The sequence below is a fragment of the Dufourea novaeangliae genome, unplaced genomic scaffold (genome assembly GCF_001272555.1).
Source record: "Dufourea novaeangliae isolate 0120121106 unplaced genomic scaffold, ASM127255v1 scaffold56, whole genome shotgun sequence".
In the NCBI taxonomy this organism is placed as follows: domain Eukaryota; kingdom Metazoa; phylum Arthropoda; class Insecta; order Hymenoptera; family Halictidae; genus Dufourea; species Dufourea novaeangliae.
Window position 1 is genome coordinate 3678658 of NW_015373942.1, and position 18808 is coordinate 3697465.

At 39.9% G+C, this 18808-nt stretch overlaps 1 protein-coding gene across 1 annotated transcript in view; it reads left to right on the plus strand.

Moving 5' to 3' along the window:
* Nucleotides 1-18808, plus strand: part of LOC107185845 — a 236165-nt gene that overhangs the window by 81173 nt on the left and 136184 nt on the right. The window contains exon 4 of the mRNA XM_015573617.1: nucleotides 7918-8034. Coding sequence (XP_015429103.1) covers nucleotides 7918-8034 — 117 coding nt within the window. The remainder of the gene's footprint in view (nucleotides 1-7917; nucleotides 8035-18808) is intronic.

An 18808-nucleotide genomic window follows, 5' to 3' on the forward strand; every position in this document is an offset into this window, starting at 1 on the left:
TAATTTCTGAGATTTTCTTGAAACTTCTAATTCCATTTTATATTATTGAGATAGTAAAGATCCTAATAGATACTGATGACAGTGTATTTAATCTGAAGATAAGTGTTAGTTAATCTTATAAAGAGTTTATAAGAGTTATTTTAATTTTAAGAGAATTTATAAATTAATTTATAAAGAAAGAATATTGACTGTATATAGGGTGGTCCCAAACTAGTGGTACGACCCTAAAGGAAACGATTCTACACGTAGATATAAGTTGATAATATGGAATAAAATTTTGTCAAACGAGACTTCGCCTTTGAGACAATAAAATTCCGTTCTACGTATTGCATTGTACAGAACAATATTATTCTACATTTTCTGATTTTTAATTGTAGAATTACATGTTTCGGATTGTACCATCAGTTTGGAAACACCCTGCACATTGAAAGAAAACACGTTTTGTTCTACCTGATATTTTGTATAAGTTCAGTTCGTATAAGAGTATGGGATTTGTTTTCGAAAAGAGTAATTCATCGCTCAAAATTGTATTCCACTTGCAATAGTAAGAAAAAAAGCCAAATCTCTGAATAAGAAGAAAGTTGTACATAACATTGATCCTCGAACTATCCTGCTCAAGGTACAATGCTTAAAATTTTATATTAAAGGAAATATTCAACACGTCTCTTATGGTCAACAATATAATTAGGCGTACCAATAAATAATCCACTATGTTCTGTAAAAGTTTATTTTCGAGGAAATCAGAAGCCTCCACTGTTTCAGTAATATTTCTTTTCGTTCTCCAATATTCGACGCCATTTTGACGAAATCAGAGTATAGGAAAACGTATGAAATTTAAACTGTCTTACCAGTTTATTGAAAAGAAATATTAAATTACATATAGGTAGACCTAATAAGCAGCAGTTCGTCAATTGCGTTTATGTCAACAATTCCGTGAACAATGCATCTATATTCTTCACCGAGTAAACCATACCCAATTAATTGCCAGAAATTTAGGTCTCATAATTCCACTAAGTTAGTTCATAATCCCAATAATCTGTAATACATTCCGAACAGCCCTGCGTCTCCACTGTCAAACTCTTCTTTGTCTCCGTTAATTCCAGGAGAAATTCATAAATTATCCCATGAATGTCCAGGCCGTCGCAGAGAGACCGAACGTTCCCACGTTAAATTTTCTAATGGTTCGTTACCATTGCTGCCTCGATACCGCGAATTCTGAGGATACCTGGGGACAGTCCCGATTGTAATTAATCCGAGCAATCGTCCTGGTAATTTTCGACAGTCCACCGTCTCGATTCCCATCACACCGCCAAGGAATTCTGTTCTCGAATCTCTGTCCAGTACTCGAGAGAGAAAGACATAGAGATAGAGGCAGCAGCACGATTATAAGGGACTCTCCGAGACAAGACCAGCCAAATTGCGGCGGAGTGTTTCGCAACTCTGCACGAGAACTGCGGTGATATTCTCAGGGGACTCGGTCCGCGAAACATCGGGCCATGAGAAATCTCGGCGCAGGGTGTGTGTATATTATTCAAAAACATGCTACTTTCGCTCGCAGACGGAAATTCTTCGTACACACTCGCCCGACCGTGGAATCGCAGAATTGTTGAGCGAGGTATGCAACTGAAAATATTGTATCGCGGCGCTGTTTGCGTGTACCCGTGTAATCAAGGCGGAACTGGTTTCTGGGAGAATTACAAAAACATATTTAGAAAGAGTCTTAGATAAATGAACGAATTATTCAATTTTCCGTGCTCTTGGGAATACTGTTTTGGGACATTGTATCGTAACTGTTTGTAGAACGTTGTGTAACAAGTACGGAAACTGGTCTGATTGTTTGTATGTTGCTGCAAGCACTTGAGAAACGTTTTTCGTTTTTCGTGGGTTGGAAAAGTGTCGACAGGCGAGTTTTGATGAATCTCGAAATTATTTAACGTTGCCGTGGATTTGGAAATTTTTCGTTTGGAGAATGTGTCACCCTTGTTTGTGGGATTTCACAAGCAATTTTTTAAATGTTCTGAAAAAACAAGGAAGAATTGTGTAGAACAGTTTTTGTATACTGGAAGTTTGAATAATTATTCTTAATTAATCAAGGAAGGGAACAACAACGATTCCTGAAAAATTTCATTCTTTGAAAAACGCTGCGCCGGGGCGAAGTGTAAATAGTGGATCCGCGAGAAATCGAATGGATTTTTCAATCGCTGGTTAACTTCCTTTGATGGACGACGATGCGCACTGAAAAGGGCGAGGGGGGAGGGAACGAAGAACGAAAGCGGCTAGCGAGAGTGCATCCCTGGTGCATCTGGGAGAATCGCGCGAAATAAAAGCATCCAATTTCCTCGGGATACCTTGTTGGATCTCGGTTGACCCTACCGTATCTCTCTTCTTCTCTCTCCTTTGAATCTTTCCTTTTCCCTCTCTCTGTTCGGTCCAGCTTGATGGTTAAAACGGGAACAAAACACAGATGGTAGTCCGGTTGATGCTTTTACGGCTGGACACGCGATGCCAAATCCAAGCCGTTAAAGTGAAACGTTACAGAGGCACTCAGAGTCGCGATGGTCGTTGCCCATACTATCCCGGATAAGAATGAGACACGACAGCTTCCGGGTTTCGGATGCTGAAACAACGGTGCAGCGAGCGTTTCAATTATTTATGGTATTCCTTGACTGGCAACGATCACGTCTCCACTGATACGCCCTTGTCGTTTCGCACTTTTTCATCTGCGCTGACATCCATTTCCGTGTGAATCGCCTTTTCCGGTCCGCTGGATTCTCTTACGGTTGGACTTCGCGCAATCTTGCTTGTGCTCTGAACGACGCGCGACTTTTTTCAGGTACGTTGATACGGATGGACGTTGGAATCGTTCGTTGCTTTCGTAAATCGTACGAATGTTACTTTAACCTCTTCAGGGACGAATTTATCATGGCCAGAAGAAATATTTGTTCTTATTCTTCGGCTGTATTTAATTAACATAGATGTGTAATTATTAACGACAATCAATTGGTAGAATATCCTTTTCTTTTGGGGAATTCTTAGTGAATGTTTCATTGCAATGTCGGAATGATGCTAACATGAAAAAAAAACTAAGCGTATACGTACGTGCCAGTATCCCTCAAGAGGTTAAAGAATAAATATGGAAGATTTATTGCGAGCCTTGTAACGACAAATTATGCATGGTGAAGGATGTGATTATACTTGCCTGATCATAATGTGTTCTAATCTACTAATCTGGTCAGATGCGTTTGTATATTACTTATTTCTTTATGCTCAGATCTTAATCTCTAAATCCTGCTTGTGTATTTTTCCGTGACAGATGACGTGACGTATATTTACAGTCATGGCGAACCAATAACAAAGCCGACAGAATCATCCAAAATAGATCGTGAATAAAATATAAATACAACGTGTAAAGCGAACAAACAACGAGGCTCTGTGTCATTTTTATTGTTCAGTTTTTATTATACTTTCTGTACCTCTTTTACGAGGACACGTCGTAGGCAACACGTAAAAAGGTCGCGTGACGTACGGGGATTAATCATTTTGTGTATACACTTTTATCGAGCAAATGGAAGTGGAACGTTGAGCTTACGGTGGATATTTGCGAATCACTAATGTCGCAGCACGACAACCTATTCAGCTCGCGATATAAAATTTGAATTTCCACGACATATGTATTATTCATAATCTGTGTAAACGTCTACCGATGAATTATTAAATCGGTATTTTTATATCCGACAATGTGGAATTTGTGTGGTAAATTGTCAAAAAACAATCCAGTCCGTTAATATAAGCAGAAAATATTTATTTTCAAACTGAATTTGACCTGATAATGTTAAATGTTTGCACCGAGTTTTATGTTCAACAAACAACTGTACGGAATGTACAAGGTGTTGATAAAAACGTGGAACACTTTCACAGGGTGAATTCTACATGTCAAACGAAGATAATTAATCATTGAAAGTACGGACGAAGTACGACTGAATTATGTCTAACGCGACGAGTTATTCTAAAAATTTAATGGCTGCTTATGCTCTATATCATTGTGTAATGAAATTGTTAATAATTCTGTTTATTTATTTATTTCAAAAAGTTTTCAGTAATTTGTTTTCACTGTTCTATAGAGCAGAGAAGGCCATTAAATTTTCATTGTAACAATTTTTTGATATATACCATAGGTTTGAAGATATACAGGAAAATAGGAAAATACATATTACCCTTTTAGGGGTCGACGATTACCATAACCTGGGGTTCTTGGACAGCTAAAAGGATGCTCGCTGATCTATATTGATTTACGACTTTACAGGGAGGGGAACTTCAGGACACCATTCTCCCTTTCACAGTTACCGTGTGTGAAAATCTTAGGTAACTCATCCTGTACATATGTATATATAATTGGGTTTATTACTATCCGCGGAAGGCCCTGGAACCAATCCCCATGGATACGGAGATCCTACTATATATTCAAATTCAACGAAATGCAAGTTTATTTTGTGTTGTTCGTAATCTGTTCAGTACTCGTAAGCGATCCAGTTGCATTTCTCCCATGACCAACCTCCGATTGTCGAGCCTCTCGAGAAAGTGCCGCTTCCCAGGCGAATCAGCACGGTTGGACGAAACTAAAAAGTAATTTTTTCCACGACGACCAATAAAAGCCGCGTATCCGGGTTATCCGGCTGCTGTGCGCGCCGTAACTCCCATCAGAAAAGTTTTATCTGGCCGGATTACAGGCCGGGAACTACGTCTGCCATCGGGCATTTCGAACGGTCACCGATACGACGTCGACTCGAGGACGAGGATCGGATCCAGGGGCCGCCTCTATGCCTCATAGCAATTAATTCAAGACCATGCGTGTCTGATACAACGCTGAACTATGAGAAGGGAATGGGAAGCAACGTATCCTCGACCCATGATACGTCAATGTAACGCGATGCGGGCAGGCTAACGTTCGTGGCGTAGGTCCCGTGTTGTATCGAGATATCCGAATGAGCCAGCTCGGATAGACGAGAAACGGTCCCAGACCGGTTAAAAGCATCACCACCAGGGAACAGTGTCTCCGGGATTGCCTCGGTGATATGTTAATTAATGTTATCGATGCTCTCGCAAGTCGTGCTCGGATCGACTTGGGTGTAACAATTAAATCTAATCTCGCGGTAAATGAGATTCGGGGAACTCTTTGATTTTGAAGGAAGAAATGAATTACTTGATAGAGTAATTCGATTTAAATACGAGTTATTTCATGTAGTAATTAATTTTTTCTTAAAATGGACTTAGGGTCTCCTTAGGGTTTCATATTTCGACTTCCCCTCGAAAATCGGGTCACACTGTACAAATATAAAAATAATTGTTGCGTTATATAGGTTGTTTCATAATTTAATATACTTCCCCTTCAAAATTGAATGATAATGTTCAACTATGAAAAATAATTGTTGGGTTAAATTCTTGAAAAGTTTAAACCGTTTACAGGATCTTATAAGGTAAAATATAGCAAACAAATACGTGAACTATTTCGATTAACTCTTTTTCAGTATCTATTTTACGAATTATCTATCCATTCTTTACAAATAAGGACGCTGAAACGTAACTTCTGTAACCGCGTAAACTGTATAGAACCTGTCTGTCCGGAGCAATCATGCAAATGTAGACCGAATTGACTTACATTTCAGCTTTGCTGTTCATTTTAATGTACCTGCTACGTAAGGTGCCGAGACCTCAAAAGAATTAATCTGTATGATTATTTTGATTCTGTGGAGCATCGGTGCTGCTGCCAGATGCAACTGGCATTCACGTTTCCTTCACAATGAATGCAAGAAGAAGGGCAATCATTGAATCGCGTTTTTTTCGAATTATCTCGCGTTCGCGTGCGTCGTCGCGATCAATCTAGACGTAGACGACTGTGAGTGCAAACAAGGGCGCATCGGTTAATTAACAACGAGTTGGATCGATACGGATTGAATGGCTGGAATTTCTTTTCAGAATTTCCTTTAGTAACATTCACAGACTCTTAAGGAACCTCGAAGCGGGTCACGATGCTCCCCTTATTCCGCGGAGAAAGAACTCGGCTCTCCTCATATTTGCGAGATTACATTAAACGCGATGAAAAGTTCCTCGCTGCACGTCGAAACGAATTTCTGCTCCATTTCGATTAATATTCCAGTGTTTCTTTGTTATTGTTCTTTCGAACGTCCCATTTCTCGACGTAATTTTGAATCGTATTTGTGGCGAACCGTACGCGGAAATACTAACTGAAACTGTTTTAATTCTGACTCGTATATGAAATGGTATGAAAATATTGGATAAAACGAAAGGGAACTGACATATCTGGAAAAGAAACGAAAGAAATACTGTAGATTTGATCGAATTGACAGTTTATTGATTGAAGAAGCATTAATTAACCTTTTCTAACAAACATTACAAACACATAATTTCTCGTTTGTAGTTTGAAACGCAGTCCTCGTTACACTGGTGGGTAGGCATAAAAAAATTGTTAAAATGAAATAACAAAAAACAGAAAATTATACAACGAAATTGTTGGAAATTGGAATTCTCGAACCTTCAATTGTGATATCATATATAAACTCTTCGATGAACGAATCTGTCAAAGAAATATATATTAATCTTTGTGCAAAAAGTGTGTTGAAAACTTTATCTCTTCTGCCCTTCTTATTACAATTTCGAGATTGGATGGAAGCATGCGTTCGTCTGATCGTGATCACAGATTATACGGATAACGTAATTGTTAAAAAGCTCACGCATTCCAGACCGGTAAATTCATGGGGGGAGAAAGGGGTGTCTCGTGAAATTTTGGCGCGCCAGTAATCAGCGATGCGTGTTATGGAACGGTTCGACGTTTCTCTCTTACGACGGACGGGGTCGAGACGGCGAGTTCGATTGAGTCAGCATGATTTCCCCAACGCGTATTGCTGGTTGTGTAACCGCTCGAAACCGTCCGCCATTTGCGAATACAGTATTCGCGTCGAAAACAAATCCTTTGAAGTTGATCACCCATCGAAGAAGCAATTCCAGCGGTAAGACTGGGTACAGCTCGCCCCCATCCACGTCGTGCGAAGTGTCCTATGCTGATTGTGCGATTCGTCGAGGAGTCTCCTGAGTCTGTGTTGCGGGAAGGTACCTGTTAATGACGTTCAGTTCGAAATGTGTCTAACACTGGCACGGTCCTACGTTGGTCCTTAACCCTCATCCGTTCCTCCTGTCAATTTCACACATTTTTCCCTTAAGAAATAATGCCATTTTTTCATGTGTAGGTAAATTTAGCTGAAACTCCGTGACTTTATTTTGGAGAAATTGCAAATTTAACTGTTTATCTGAATCTTTTTCTAATGAATCTAGACCAAAAATAAGATGACACGTATTTTGCAGTTTTCGATAATACTCATGTTTTATGAAGATATCTTGTATGTAATTTTTATGATTTCAACGAATACAGAATTAATACAAGCTAATTGTAATAACTATGGTACCGAATCAGAAAAACTTAATTGTTCTTTAAATGTACATGTTTCTTTTTTCTTTAATTTTGTATTTTTTTAAATTGTATTTTTGTTTATTTATATAATAAGGAATAACAATTGAGTTACGTAATGTATAATAATATATGTATAGTAAGTTTATTAAATAATAAAACATGTTTTAAAACGACAATAATACAAAAAATAATAAAACATAGAATGGGACAGCACAAGAAGAATCATAACTTGGGTGGGATTCGACCCGGACTTTACCGTAAGAGGGTTAATATTCATAATACTGTCATCATACAAAACAAAATTTCGCCCAATGACGGAAACTAGGATGATGGGGAATTTGCCAAAACTAATTAGCAAATGTATCGAACGGCGTCGCTTTTGCGCGGACAGAAATGATGAGTGGCAACTGATGGATGTCCTCTTTTTGTTTCAGGTGCGAGGGTGGATGGCTTCAGTTGGAAGGCGGCGCTCGAGTTTGTGGTCGCAACGAACGGTTCGGTCAGCCGGTCGTTCTGTTTTCTGACAAATCGGTCCCTATCCTCCACATGCAGTAAGTATACACTATTCTATCGATCCTCCCTGTTCGATCGCCGGCCCCTCTTTCATCGATCCGATAGGAAAAAGAAAGCTTCACCATCGAGCAGAATAAATTCATTCGAATTCTTTTATTTTCTATCAGCTGAACGCTACTGTTCGCGTATATATTAAATAGGAAAAGGAAATACTGTTAATTCTATAGCTAACGTGTTAAACGAGGATGGCCGATTCTCCCTTAATTAACAGGATCTCATTTAATTAATATCGAGAACACTTGCTACGCACGCGGTTTTTGATGGACTCAACTGATTTGAATAATTTATAGTACTATTTAAACGTTCTTGCTTTATCATTTTATAAACTTTATCGGTTCGTACAATATAGACACCGCCTTGGATCAGACAAGTGCGAAATGGTTATTCTCTGTCGAGAAAAGTGTAACTTCAGAATAGTTCTTATCAAGTAATTGAAGTAAGGTGTTCACTCGTCGAATTCAATAAGAAAGTTTAGCATGTTAAACCGATTTCATCGTGTTGTCCGGGGTTACCTTACAAATTCTCGAACTTTAATGGAAAGTTACGAATCGGATGAACGGCAGATTTACAAAGTCGATTTAACTGCGTTTCACGGATTCAGGCGGACCGCGCAGTTAGCAGCTTTTATAAGTGGCCCGCGAACGAACCCAGAAAAGAGATAGACTTCTAACTCCGTTACGAAATAGGACCACGGTTTCAGCTGTTTCGTTGTTATTACTTGTGGAACCGCCGTTGTTTCAGTCAGCCAAACGAACCATGGAAGTGTTCAGTATATCAAAGTTTGCTTATTTAAATACCTCCAGTATCGTTCAGATTAACCATTTTTTTTCCTAAGCTCTCTGAAAATCATTCCACATCCAAACCCGTACGTCACTTCTGAAATAACTGAGTAAATGTATCCACGCGAAAGGAATTAAGCAAAGAAGGGAATAACTTTGCTAAGAGGCATTCACTGGAATTTACTTCTCTGCTAGAGGAGGCCGGCGTAATTAATTGGCTCTTTTTCCCTTTGTCCACCATTCACGAGGCGTTATCCGGCGTTTTTGTGTGCCTTCATTTAAATGCAAATTAATTTACCTTCGCGAAACGAAACGGCTTCCTCTACCTCGACTGTATCCAGGCCACGATTATTTTTCGACGGTAAGATCGTGTCAAGCCTTCCGTCATCCTTCTTGGTCATTCGGCGTTCGCGAACTCTTCATTAACGCGTTCATCGCCCAAGTTTTTACTATTCAGATTTGATCGCGATAAAAGGCACCTTTTGACATTTTTTCCATTGAGAATATAAATATTAACGCGTTGACTGGAACACTTCATATTTTGAGTATTACTGGTCTACTAATTATATTTGCGAGATGTTAAATGGTGCCGTTTGGAAATTGAATCATTTGGAAATTGATGACGGTCACCAGTTATTACGGTGACAGTCGACGGTGTTAACCATTTTGCTTCAAATATGGGTAAAACATCGTGGATAACATTGTAGACTTAAATTTATTAGAGGAATTTCATCTTTTATAGCAAAACTTCAGAGTTAATCCAGAATTTCTATAATCACTGCTAAAAATAATGTTGGGGGATAAGGAATGTATTCGTAACTTAACTTTCATGCACTCCTCAATAAATGGCTGCATTACAATTCCCTGGTTTATATAATTATAAAAGATCAGATAGTGAGAAATGTAATCTAATTACAGAATCCAAATCAGAATTACAATTTCATTGCAATTAATTATACGAAATTTACAATAAAAATTACAATGTAATTATAATTATAATTGTAATTGTCCCGAAATTGCATTGTAATTACAATTTCGATTTTCTAATTAGATTACATTTTACCCAAGTCTGCAAACAATACAGTTAACGTTATAAAATCATCAATTTATGCAAGTGACTCTAATAATTAATCACCAATTGTACAACGAAAATGTCAGTGAATATTTAAAATAAGATCAGCGTCTAATCAGTCTTGTTATTCAATGAACAGTCGTATAGAAAAAGCATCAGTATTTCGTCATGAATATGGCATTTCCTGAAACTTCGAAATATCGAAAGCAGCAGACTTTCATTTCGGGCAAATGTTTCCTCGCGCCGATCGTCACGTACAAACCGACAAAATTTAATGACTCCTGTTTTCAATTTCGTATCGACGGGAATCCCAAATTAATCTCGGCCGCGGATTCCCACCATCTGCGGTTATTCCGCGAACGGTGGGAATCGACGCTGTCGCGGCCAGTAGTTCATCTCCATTCTAATCGCAACGATTGGCAATTTACGGGCAGCCCGACAATTTGCCAGGGGTGACTTCGGCTGTACCCCGTGAACTGGCCGTGTTCTCAGAATAAATAAATCGACTGGATTGCGCGCGCGCGTATGTATACCGGACCACGGTTTTGTGGTGGCATGGGACACGACACTCGTGCACCTGATGCAGGACAGTTTATTAATTTCATATGTGACGGCTCCCTAATAGCCAAGTTTGCCAAGAGGATTGACTGTCCATTGTTTATGTTGCGGTGCGTTAATCGGGATGTAAAATTCACGAGAATTTTTAAAATTATTAAACGATACATAAGAAGTAAACAAATGTGCGAAAACTACTATACAACGAAAACAAGGCTACGAGTGATTAAATTGAGGGGAATGAGGGCGTCACTAGTCAACCCAGTGGAATCGAAAACATTTTCAATAATAAAGACAGTCGGCACTATTAGTCAAAGTGATAGAATAGACACTGGTCAGAGAGACGATAGGGGATAGGTCTTGGTTGGATAAGTAATAGAAGACAGATCTTGGTCGGACCAAGTGATACGAGACCGTGGTTTGTCAGACCAGGAAAATAGGATCGTCTCTGAACAGACGAGTAGTTTAGTATCATTCGTGATCAGATAAGTATTATAGAATAGAGACTATGATTTATTAAACAATATTTGGTTTGTTATAGAGGGTGTCCCCTATAGGTGCGAAGTGTAGAAAAAGGACATTATATCTAGTTGTAGAATTTAAGAAAGAATGCAGTATACAGGCAGACGAAACACGTATGAAAATAAATATGCCTCGAATCAAGAATATTATTATTATTTTATAGCAAAAGTTAGATTACACACATCGCGAAATAGTATACATTGTTCTGGGTGTCGTCCTACCAACACGAATTTCCAAAGTTTATTATTAACGCCGAATATATATGAAGAACAGGTAACGAACTTTAAAATCGCGATAACGGCGATTCAAATTACGGTATCGAGTTTGTGTCAGGAAATATATTGGAGGTGATGGTTCTCGGTGGTGATCGCAGTTTCTTACGTAGTTCCATCGGAAGACAGGGATCGTCGAAGTTAAAAGCGGAAGTTAAACACCATAAATCATGACTTGACACATTTATGCCAGTCTCGCGCCGTCGGTTTGCCACATTACGCTCGACTTCTCAACTTATATAAATTTCATCGTTCGACCGGCCAAACTCCTTCGTCGAAATCACTTCCGTGAAAGTGCCTGGTAATAACACGGCAGACATTTTCAGGTCAGAAAGTGCCCCTCCCCTTCTCCACCTTTTTTCAGCGAACCGTTCCTATGGAATTTCGCTCGTTGAATCTTAAAAAGGCGCCACAAATTCTCGCGCGACACAACGTTTCATACCTTGGGACAGTTCGTTTCGACAACAGCTGTTTGTGATTATTCCCATGTAACACTTTTAGGTAGGTCTTAAATTTTTAGTTCTTTCACACATGATCAAATAGAGAATTATAATTAAATCTTCTCACTAATGTTAACTCATACATATACATAAGTATATCAAAAAAGGGTTAGTAGTCAAGCTAGTATATGAAAAGCAGTATATCATAAAAGAGTCAATAGTCAAACTAAATTTAAAGTGATCTCTTCGAACAATAATACGAAAAATATTTCACTAGATTTCAGAAGTAACATTCTCGTGTTTTAATGCAATATTAAGCATTAACTGATAGATTACATTGAAAGATACGTACTGGGCAATTAGCGTAAATGCAAACGGATTCTTGCAGTAAATTCTCATATTTCGCCACTCTAGAATAACAGAGACATGAACAGCTTGATCCGACTTTGCTGCGGAAAGACAAAAGATTCCCTGTTTCCCCATGGATGAACGCGACAAATTACAAAGGATTCACCGTTCCAACACATCAAAGGTGGCAGGAAATTTGAATTCAAACGATTTCGATGACTGAATATTTTTGTTATAAAACATTAGAAGAGACGTGAGTTACTAAGATTGTAGTAGACCGATCAAGTTTGAAAATTTGGCCCATTACGTCTTAACATGTTCTATAATGCGGGTTGAACTGTAGCGGTCGTCCACGCAGGATATGAACTCTAATAAATCGGACATACGATCGGTATTCTTGAAATGGTGAAACTTTGAAAACACCAAAGACGATAACGCTTTGTTCCTCCGCCAGTGGCAACCCCCGATCCTGGTGTTCAAATCACGTCGACTGGGTCTGCCCAAATGGGATTCTTCGGTTCTGAATCGGTTCAAATCAGGTTTCATTGTCCTTTATCGATCTAATGTTGGCCTATGAATATCGTTTGCATTACATTAGTATTCGTAAAATGCCGCGCATGTATATACAAAGCCATTACATAAATAAGTTTACTATATTGTCGATGAAAGGAGAATTTAGAAGTTGTTGGCCGAGATCTATTTTAACACAAGTATTCGGTGCCGCATAATAGGAAATCCACTCCAGCCTCATTCTTCGAGAACGCTTTACGTCCGACAAGAAAAAAAGTTAAGTGGATTTCGAAGGAGACCGGTCGTGTTGGCACAAAAGCAGGATTTCATAGCCGCGAAACGAATTCAGTACGACTATATACTAGTAACTTATATACCGGCCGACTACGGGGAGCAAAGGGGGGAATAAATTAAGCACATGCAACGCAAGTTTCCGCGCTGAATTTCGGATGTCCCTAGTCTGTTTCATAATCGCATGGCGACCGTCTTGTTCCCCGCTCCGAATCCCATTTATCAAACATCCATCCCACTCTAAACAACATCCCAAAAAATATCTACATCCCAAAAAATATCTTCATCCTATAAACATTGAATATTTCTATTGACTCGACAACATTTGAAACCAGAAAATCAGTGAATACCATTCTTCCCCAGTACACCTGTTCATCGTTTGCTAATATAATCATACACTCCGAGTCATGCATTCAACCGTACATATATTAAAATTTCTGAAGATTAAACACCACCAGCTGTGTCTTCATCCGTCCAAAAGATTCTCCTTTCGTTCATTAACCGAGTCATCCTCGAAATATTGCTTCTCATTAAAAAAAAAAAAAAAAACCTCTCAGAAAGGGCTCTACGATTTCGTAATAAAGCCGAAAAGATTATTCCGTCAGAGGTTAAATGAAAGCGCGCGAGCAGAGCCGTGAATGGGCCAGGGAGCGTTATTGAAAATCCAAAAGAAGAGGGGACCAAGTGTCGTAGCAGCGAGGAAAGCGTGAAACGCTCTAAGCAACGAAACAGTGTGAGACACGCGTATCGACGCGTAATGAAGCCTGAGCGGGATGGAGGATCGCCATCACGGGGCGGGACTGGAAAGTCCTCGATGGAAACACATCCACTGAATCCGTCGAATTGCGATCTTGGGTTTTGCACGTAAGCCCACTTCCCTCGGCGTGTCTCTCGGATTCTCCTTTTGGCGGCCTCCCGTTGATTGGATGGATGCGGGCCCGCGCGAGCGCGCCACGTCTGCATCTTTCGATTGTCGAATTTGTCTGGAATGGAACGGGGACAACCGAGTCAAAGAGGAAATACGGATCTACAGCCGTGGCGTTACCGAGCTGTCGCGATGTTTCTATTCAATTCGAATGCGAACCGAATGGAAACACCTGACTTTCTGCACGGAGAATCGCTAAACGCGAGTCGAGAGACTACTGTGTTATACTTTATTATCTTCAACCAAGTTCTCCTTGTTCTTATTCGTTCTTCTTCGCTGTACTGTAGACCACTTTATTTTTTTCTCTTCATTTATTTTGGTGGGGTTAATTTGTTGTTTGAAATTAAAGAGCTGTTGAATGAGAAATAAGAAAGAAGTGTGAACTAAGATTGTAGAGAAAAGTGCTGCGAGTTTTTCTTGTTGGATGTCCAATGATTATATTAAGAGTATTATATTACAGGATACTCGAAAATATAATAGTACCTTGGCTATAATCCGAGAAGCTCTGTTGAGAATAAATTCAGTTTATGTTTTTTCCTTCCTCTGTAAACTTTTCACTTTTTATTTTATTACATTATTTTGGTTAATTTTTTTTGTTATCTATAACTAATTTGCTATTCCGTTGAACAAACAAAAATCAAAGCACAAAATTAAATCGTATCTACATAGTATTATTCAAAAATAATCTTTATAACGACATATCTATTTTGGTAGCCAACATATCACAGCAACACGATATCAATGGCTGAATTGTTACGATAAGAACAGTGCAGTACTTGTTCGTTTGCTATATGCAGTAAACAAATGAATGTGATTATCGTCGGTAGTATGTTATTACTAGACTGCGGATTCTTAAGCAACATGACATTTTATAAAGTAATTCTGTTCGCGCCCGCAATGATTCCGAATGTTGGAGATGCACCGAATGTAGAACGTACCGAAATGGTTACACAAACTCGGACAGTAAATGAGAAACTTGGTTCAACAAAAATAGTGGACTGTATTTAATATGTAATAACACTTGGACGCGTGAATATTCAGGGGCTGTCCCTGCTCAAGAAACCAAGACTGACTTGTACACACACAAGCACCAGTTTGGTTCTATCAGTCACACTGACTGCTCAAAATGAGATTGATCTTTCTCCCTTGGAGTCCTGATTGAATCTGATCTAAGTTTGTAAGACTGAAGGCCTCCTTGGTGAAGCCCTTGCCCCCCACTCTCACAGTCCGCCCTCAGCGCACCTCTTCGTGGGGGTGGAAATGTAAAATGCCCGCTAAGGTGGACGACAGTTTGGCAACCTTGGGGACTTTCCTCCAGGTACCGTACGCGAGGCTCCCTGCGAGCCGAAGCGCGAACAACAGCGACCCGATACCCTTCGGAAAGCCCTGGTTTATGACATGGACCGTTAACTAATTTGGCGCGAGGGTGACTAAAAACTGCTGGTAGTATAAAATAATATCGTACCGTGCACATTTGGTGACCAAATGTGCAGGACAAAGCCTTTACAAATCCTCGCTCGCCTCGTCGATGCCATAAACCCATTCCTGGAACACGGTGTTCCAGAACAAATTCATAAACAACAGAACAAAATTAGGAATTTCTTTTTTTTCTTTCAGGGGGTGGGAGGGTTTAGAATGAAATAGAAAATTCGTTGCATCTGATAAAAACTTTATTCTCTATTATATTTCACAGACCCTTACAGCCTAAGCGAGAAAATATTCACAGTCTTGTAATTGTCCACCATCTCTTAATAAAATCTCTAGAAAAGAGCCGCTATAGTGGCGATAGTCTTGGACAATTGGCAAGTCACTATCGTAGCTTCTAAGCTAGAAGGTTAAACGACAAGTCACACTAAAGAAACGAATATATCACCGTTATTATGAAATTGCGAAATTCTATTCAAATCATCTAGTCATACCGACGCCCTGTACCTCAGCCTACGGCTAAATCATCCCACTGGAATTCGGCAGAATCTTATGGCCGTGGGAACCGTCGCCCATAAATCCTTGTAATTGGTTAATAAAGTATTCGTCAGGTAGCGTCGAATAAATCTAGCGGGAACAGCCTCGTGAGGCCCGTGGCCCCGCAGGGAGCACGGCACAAGATTCGAACTCGATATTGCCCGGGCTTATCCCGACTCCATCTTTCGCCGGCCGATGAGCACCGTCGTCCCCGGAGAATTCTGACGGGAAATTATCTCGAAAAATGAATCCTCGAGCCCGTGAAAGGGTGACTGACTGGTTCCGCGAGACAGATTGCTCGGATCTCTACGTGCTCTCTTTCTCTCTGTCTCTTCCTCCCCCAACTTTCGTTTCTTCCATACTTTTTTCCCATCCTATTAAGACAGAATCACTGGCATCGATAAGTCGAACACTCCTGTCTGGCAATCAAAATGCGACGAACCTAATAATTTCCACGCCCGATTAAAATGGAACGCGTCGATTCGATTGTTCACCCGAGCGGCGTGTCCCGTTTGACGCCCACCGGTAAATGCCAGTTGAGCCGAAGATGATTCAGGGGATAGGGGCGTCACCCGTAGTCGCTATCACGTTTCAAACACCCCGGGGTATAAGGATGTCGCCGACGAGTTAGAAAAGTTTGAATCCCCTTATCGAAATACCGAACGATGGGGAAAGCTCTCCTGTCCCCGTTGCGACGGAATTTTGTGCCGTTACCCGAGAGAAATCGCTCGGGAAATATGCAAACGCGCTGGAACTCGCGTGGAGAAACGTTGAACAGAACGATGAGAACCTGGGAAACTTTCGTTTAATTATTAATTAATTTAGGACTGTTAAGGCGATACTAGAGTGAACTAGACGATAACAGGTATTGCTGTGGTATGAACGGAAGTAGGGAGCACTCTAACGAAGTTTTCCTAACTGTCGAGTATTTAAGTGGAAACTTACCGATGGTCTCGATTTTCTCAAACGAGTCTGAGACTGGGAGGCGAGTGCACCGGATTCTTTAGTCAAACATTTCGAACACGCGTTACTGAGACAAAATCTCTCGCGTTTGGAAACATTGAGTATACAGTAAGAGGGTCTACTTATTGTCACAAATGATTTATAGTTTTGGAATGACACTATAGGGCGTTGAATGAGTCAGAAAATTTTAGAGACCTTCTTAAATATTGTATTTGACTTTGAAAGATTAAATGTCTGATAATTCTCAGCTTCTGTGTTAATAATAGTAGTTAGTAAGTACTTTATAAAATGGTATTCCGCAATAAAACGTAGTGACTTGAAATTAAATGTTATTTCACTTGAAATGAAAAGATTTTTTTGTAACTCCAATGAGCAGCACAATATTTCGTTTGTAACGACTTCCTATTTTGAAGGCTATAAAGGAGCAGCTGAGAATGATTCCAATTCGACATTCAGCTGACTTGTTCGTAGGTTTGGGCTTGAGGTTTCCTCGTTAAAGAAGCTTGTAATGGCCGCAACAGCCGAAAATCAATAAATTCACAATTGCCACGTTACTTCGTAAAATCGTGTTCTAGAATTCGTCTCTCGGCTAGTCGGAGGAACAGCCGATTTCCGGTGTATCGCCTTCCTAGACATTCAAGAAGCAAGACTGGCCGTAGATCAGACCTCTGTCCCAGGCTAGTCAAGAGCCTAAGATAAACGTTCCTCCAGGAACTTTTAATGAGTACGTCGAGGCAAAGTTACATAAAGCGAGTAAAGAACGAACGGAAAACCGTGAAAAGTTCGCGATTAAGACCTGCTCTGTTTGCCTGAACTTTTATCTCCCTAGATACGAGCATTACCGTACAAGAGGTGCCTCCACGGTTAGTCATGAACGAACTGAAGATATTCGTTTCTTCCTTTTCACAATGGATAATGTATGACCCGGGAATACTCTGAAGTATTGGGAATACTCTAAAGCATTAAGTCGATAAGTTTATTATCGTTTGATGTAGTACCATATGTTCAGTATGGGTCAGAAGTGACCCGGCTCCGCCTTTTACGGGTTCATCTCACGAGGGTTAACACGTTGACTGTCTTAGTGAAAAAGGCTGTACGTATCCAGACAGGCTTTATTTCGTTTTCAAATCATAAATTGTTGAAAGATATGCGTTTAGTTAATATACGTTGTTTGTCTTGCTTTAAATTATACCGCGATATTAAATTTATGCAAAAATTTTGTAATGGTACTTAAATAATCCTGCGCTTTAGTATTGTTTCTACTACGAATTATCTGTAGTTGGCAGTCAATGTGTTAATCGATAATACTAGTAATCTTACACCTTTATTAAGATAACTAGTTTGGTATAATAAGAAAACAAAGCTTTGTTATCACTATCCTATTCTGTTCTATCGGCTAGGAAATGAGGGAGTAAGGAAAAAACAGGATAAATGAATGTCACTAGGTTCTTTAATCGCGTCGCCAGACCCAAACAGGGTGCTTATATAGACGGAATACTCTCCCGAGTATTTTAGAGCCTCTAGAATAGAGTATCAGTCCCCAAAATACGTTCTCTCTTACTTAAAAACTCTTCTAATTCTATGCTTCGGTATTTATTCAAGATTTTCGAAATCCATTTGTGACACACCACGAGAAATCAGTCCAAATCAATTATACAACAATCGAAATGCAGCACTCAAAAGTTCAATCTTCCAGCTCTCTGTGTTGTTCCACGAAAGTCGCTACATTCGTAATAATCCACCCAATTCCTTACTCTACAAGCACCAGAACGACACACAGCAAATACCGTTCCGCAGTTTCAGAAATCCCCCGACGGTAAATCCGTATCGATCGCCGGTATAAATTAATTTTCCATTTCGAGTCCCGTAGCTGGGAGGATTCCATAATCCACAGGGGGGTTTCCCTTAAACGACTGTTAGGGCGGCGTATAAATAACAGTGGCGGCCAATTTCTCAGCCTGCAATCCCTCTAGCGCGCTCGGTTTCGCCGCGGCCGGAAGTGGCTGCATTAGGAAAGCGAGAAACGATGTAGTATAACACTTCATTGCGAAAATTACGCGGTGCCGTTTTGTAACACCGTCCTCGCGTCCTCCAGCAGCGTCGCTGGAGACGC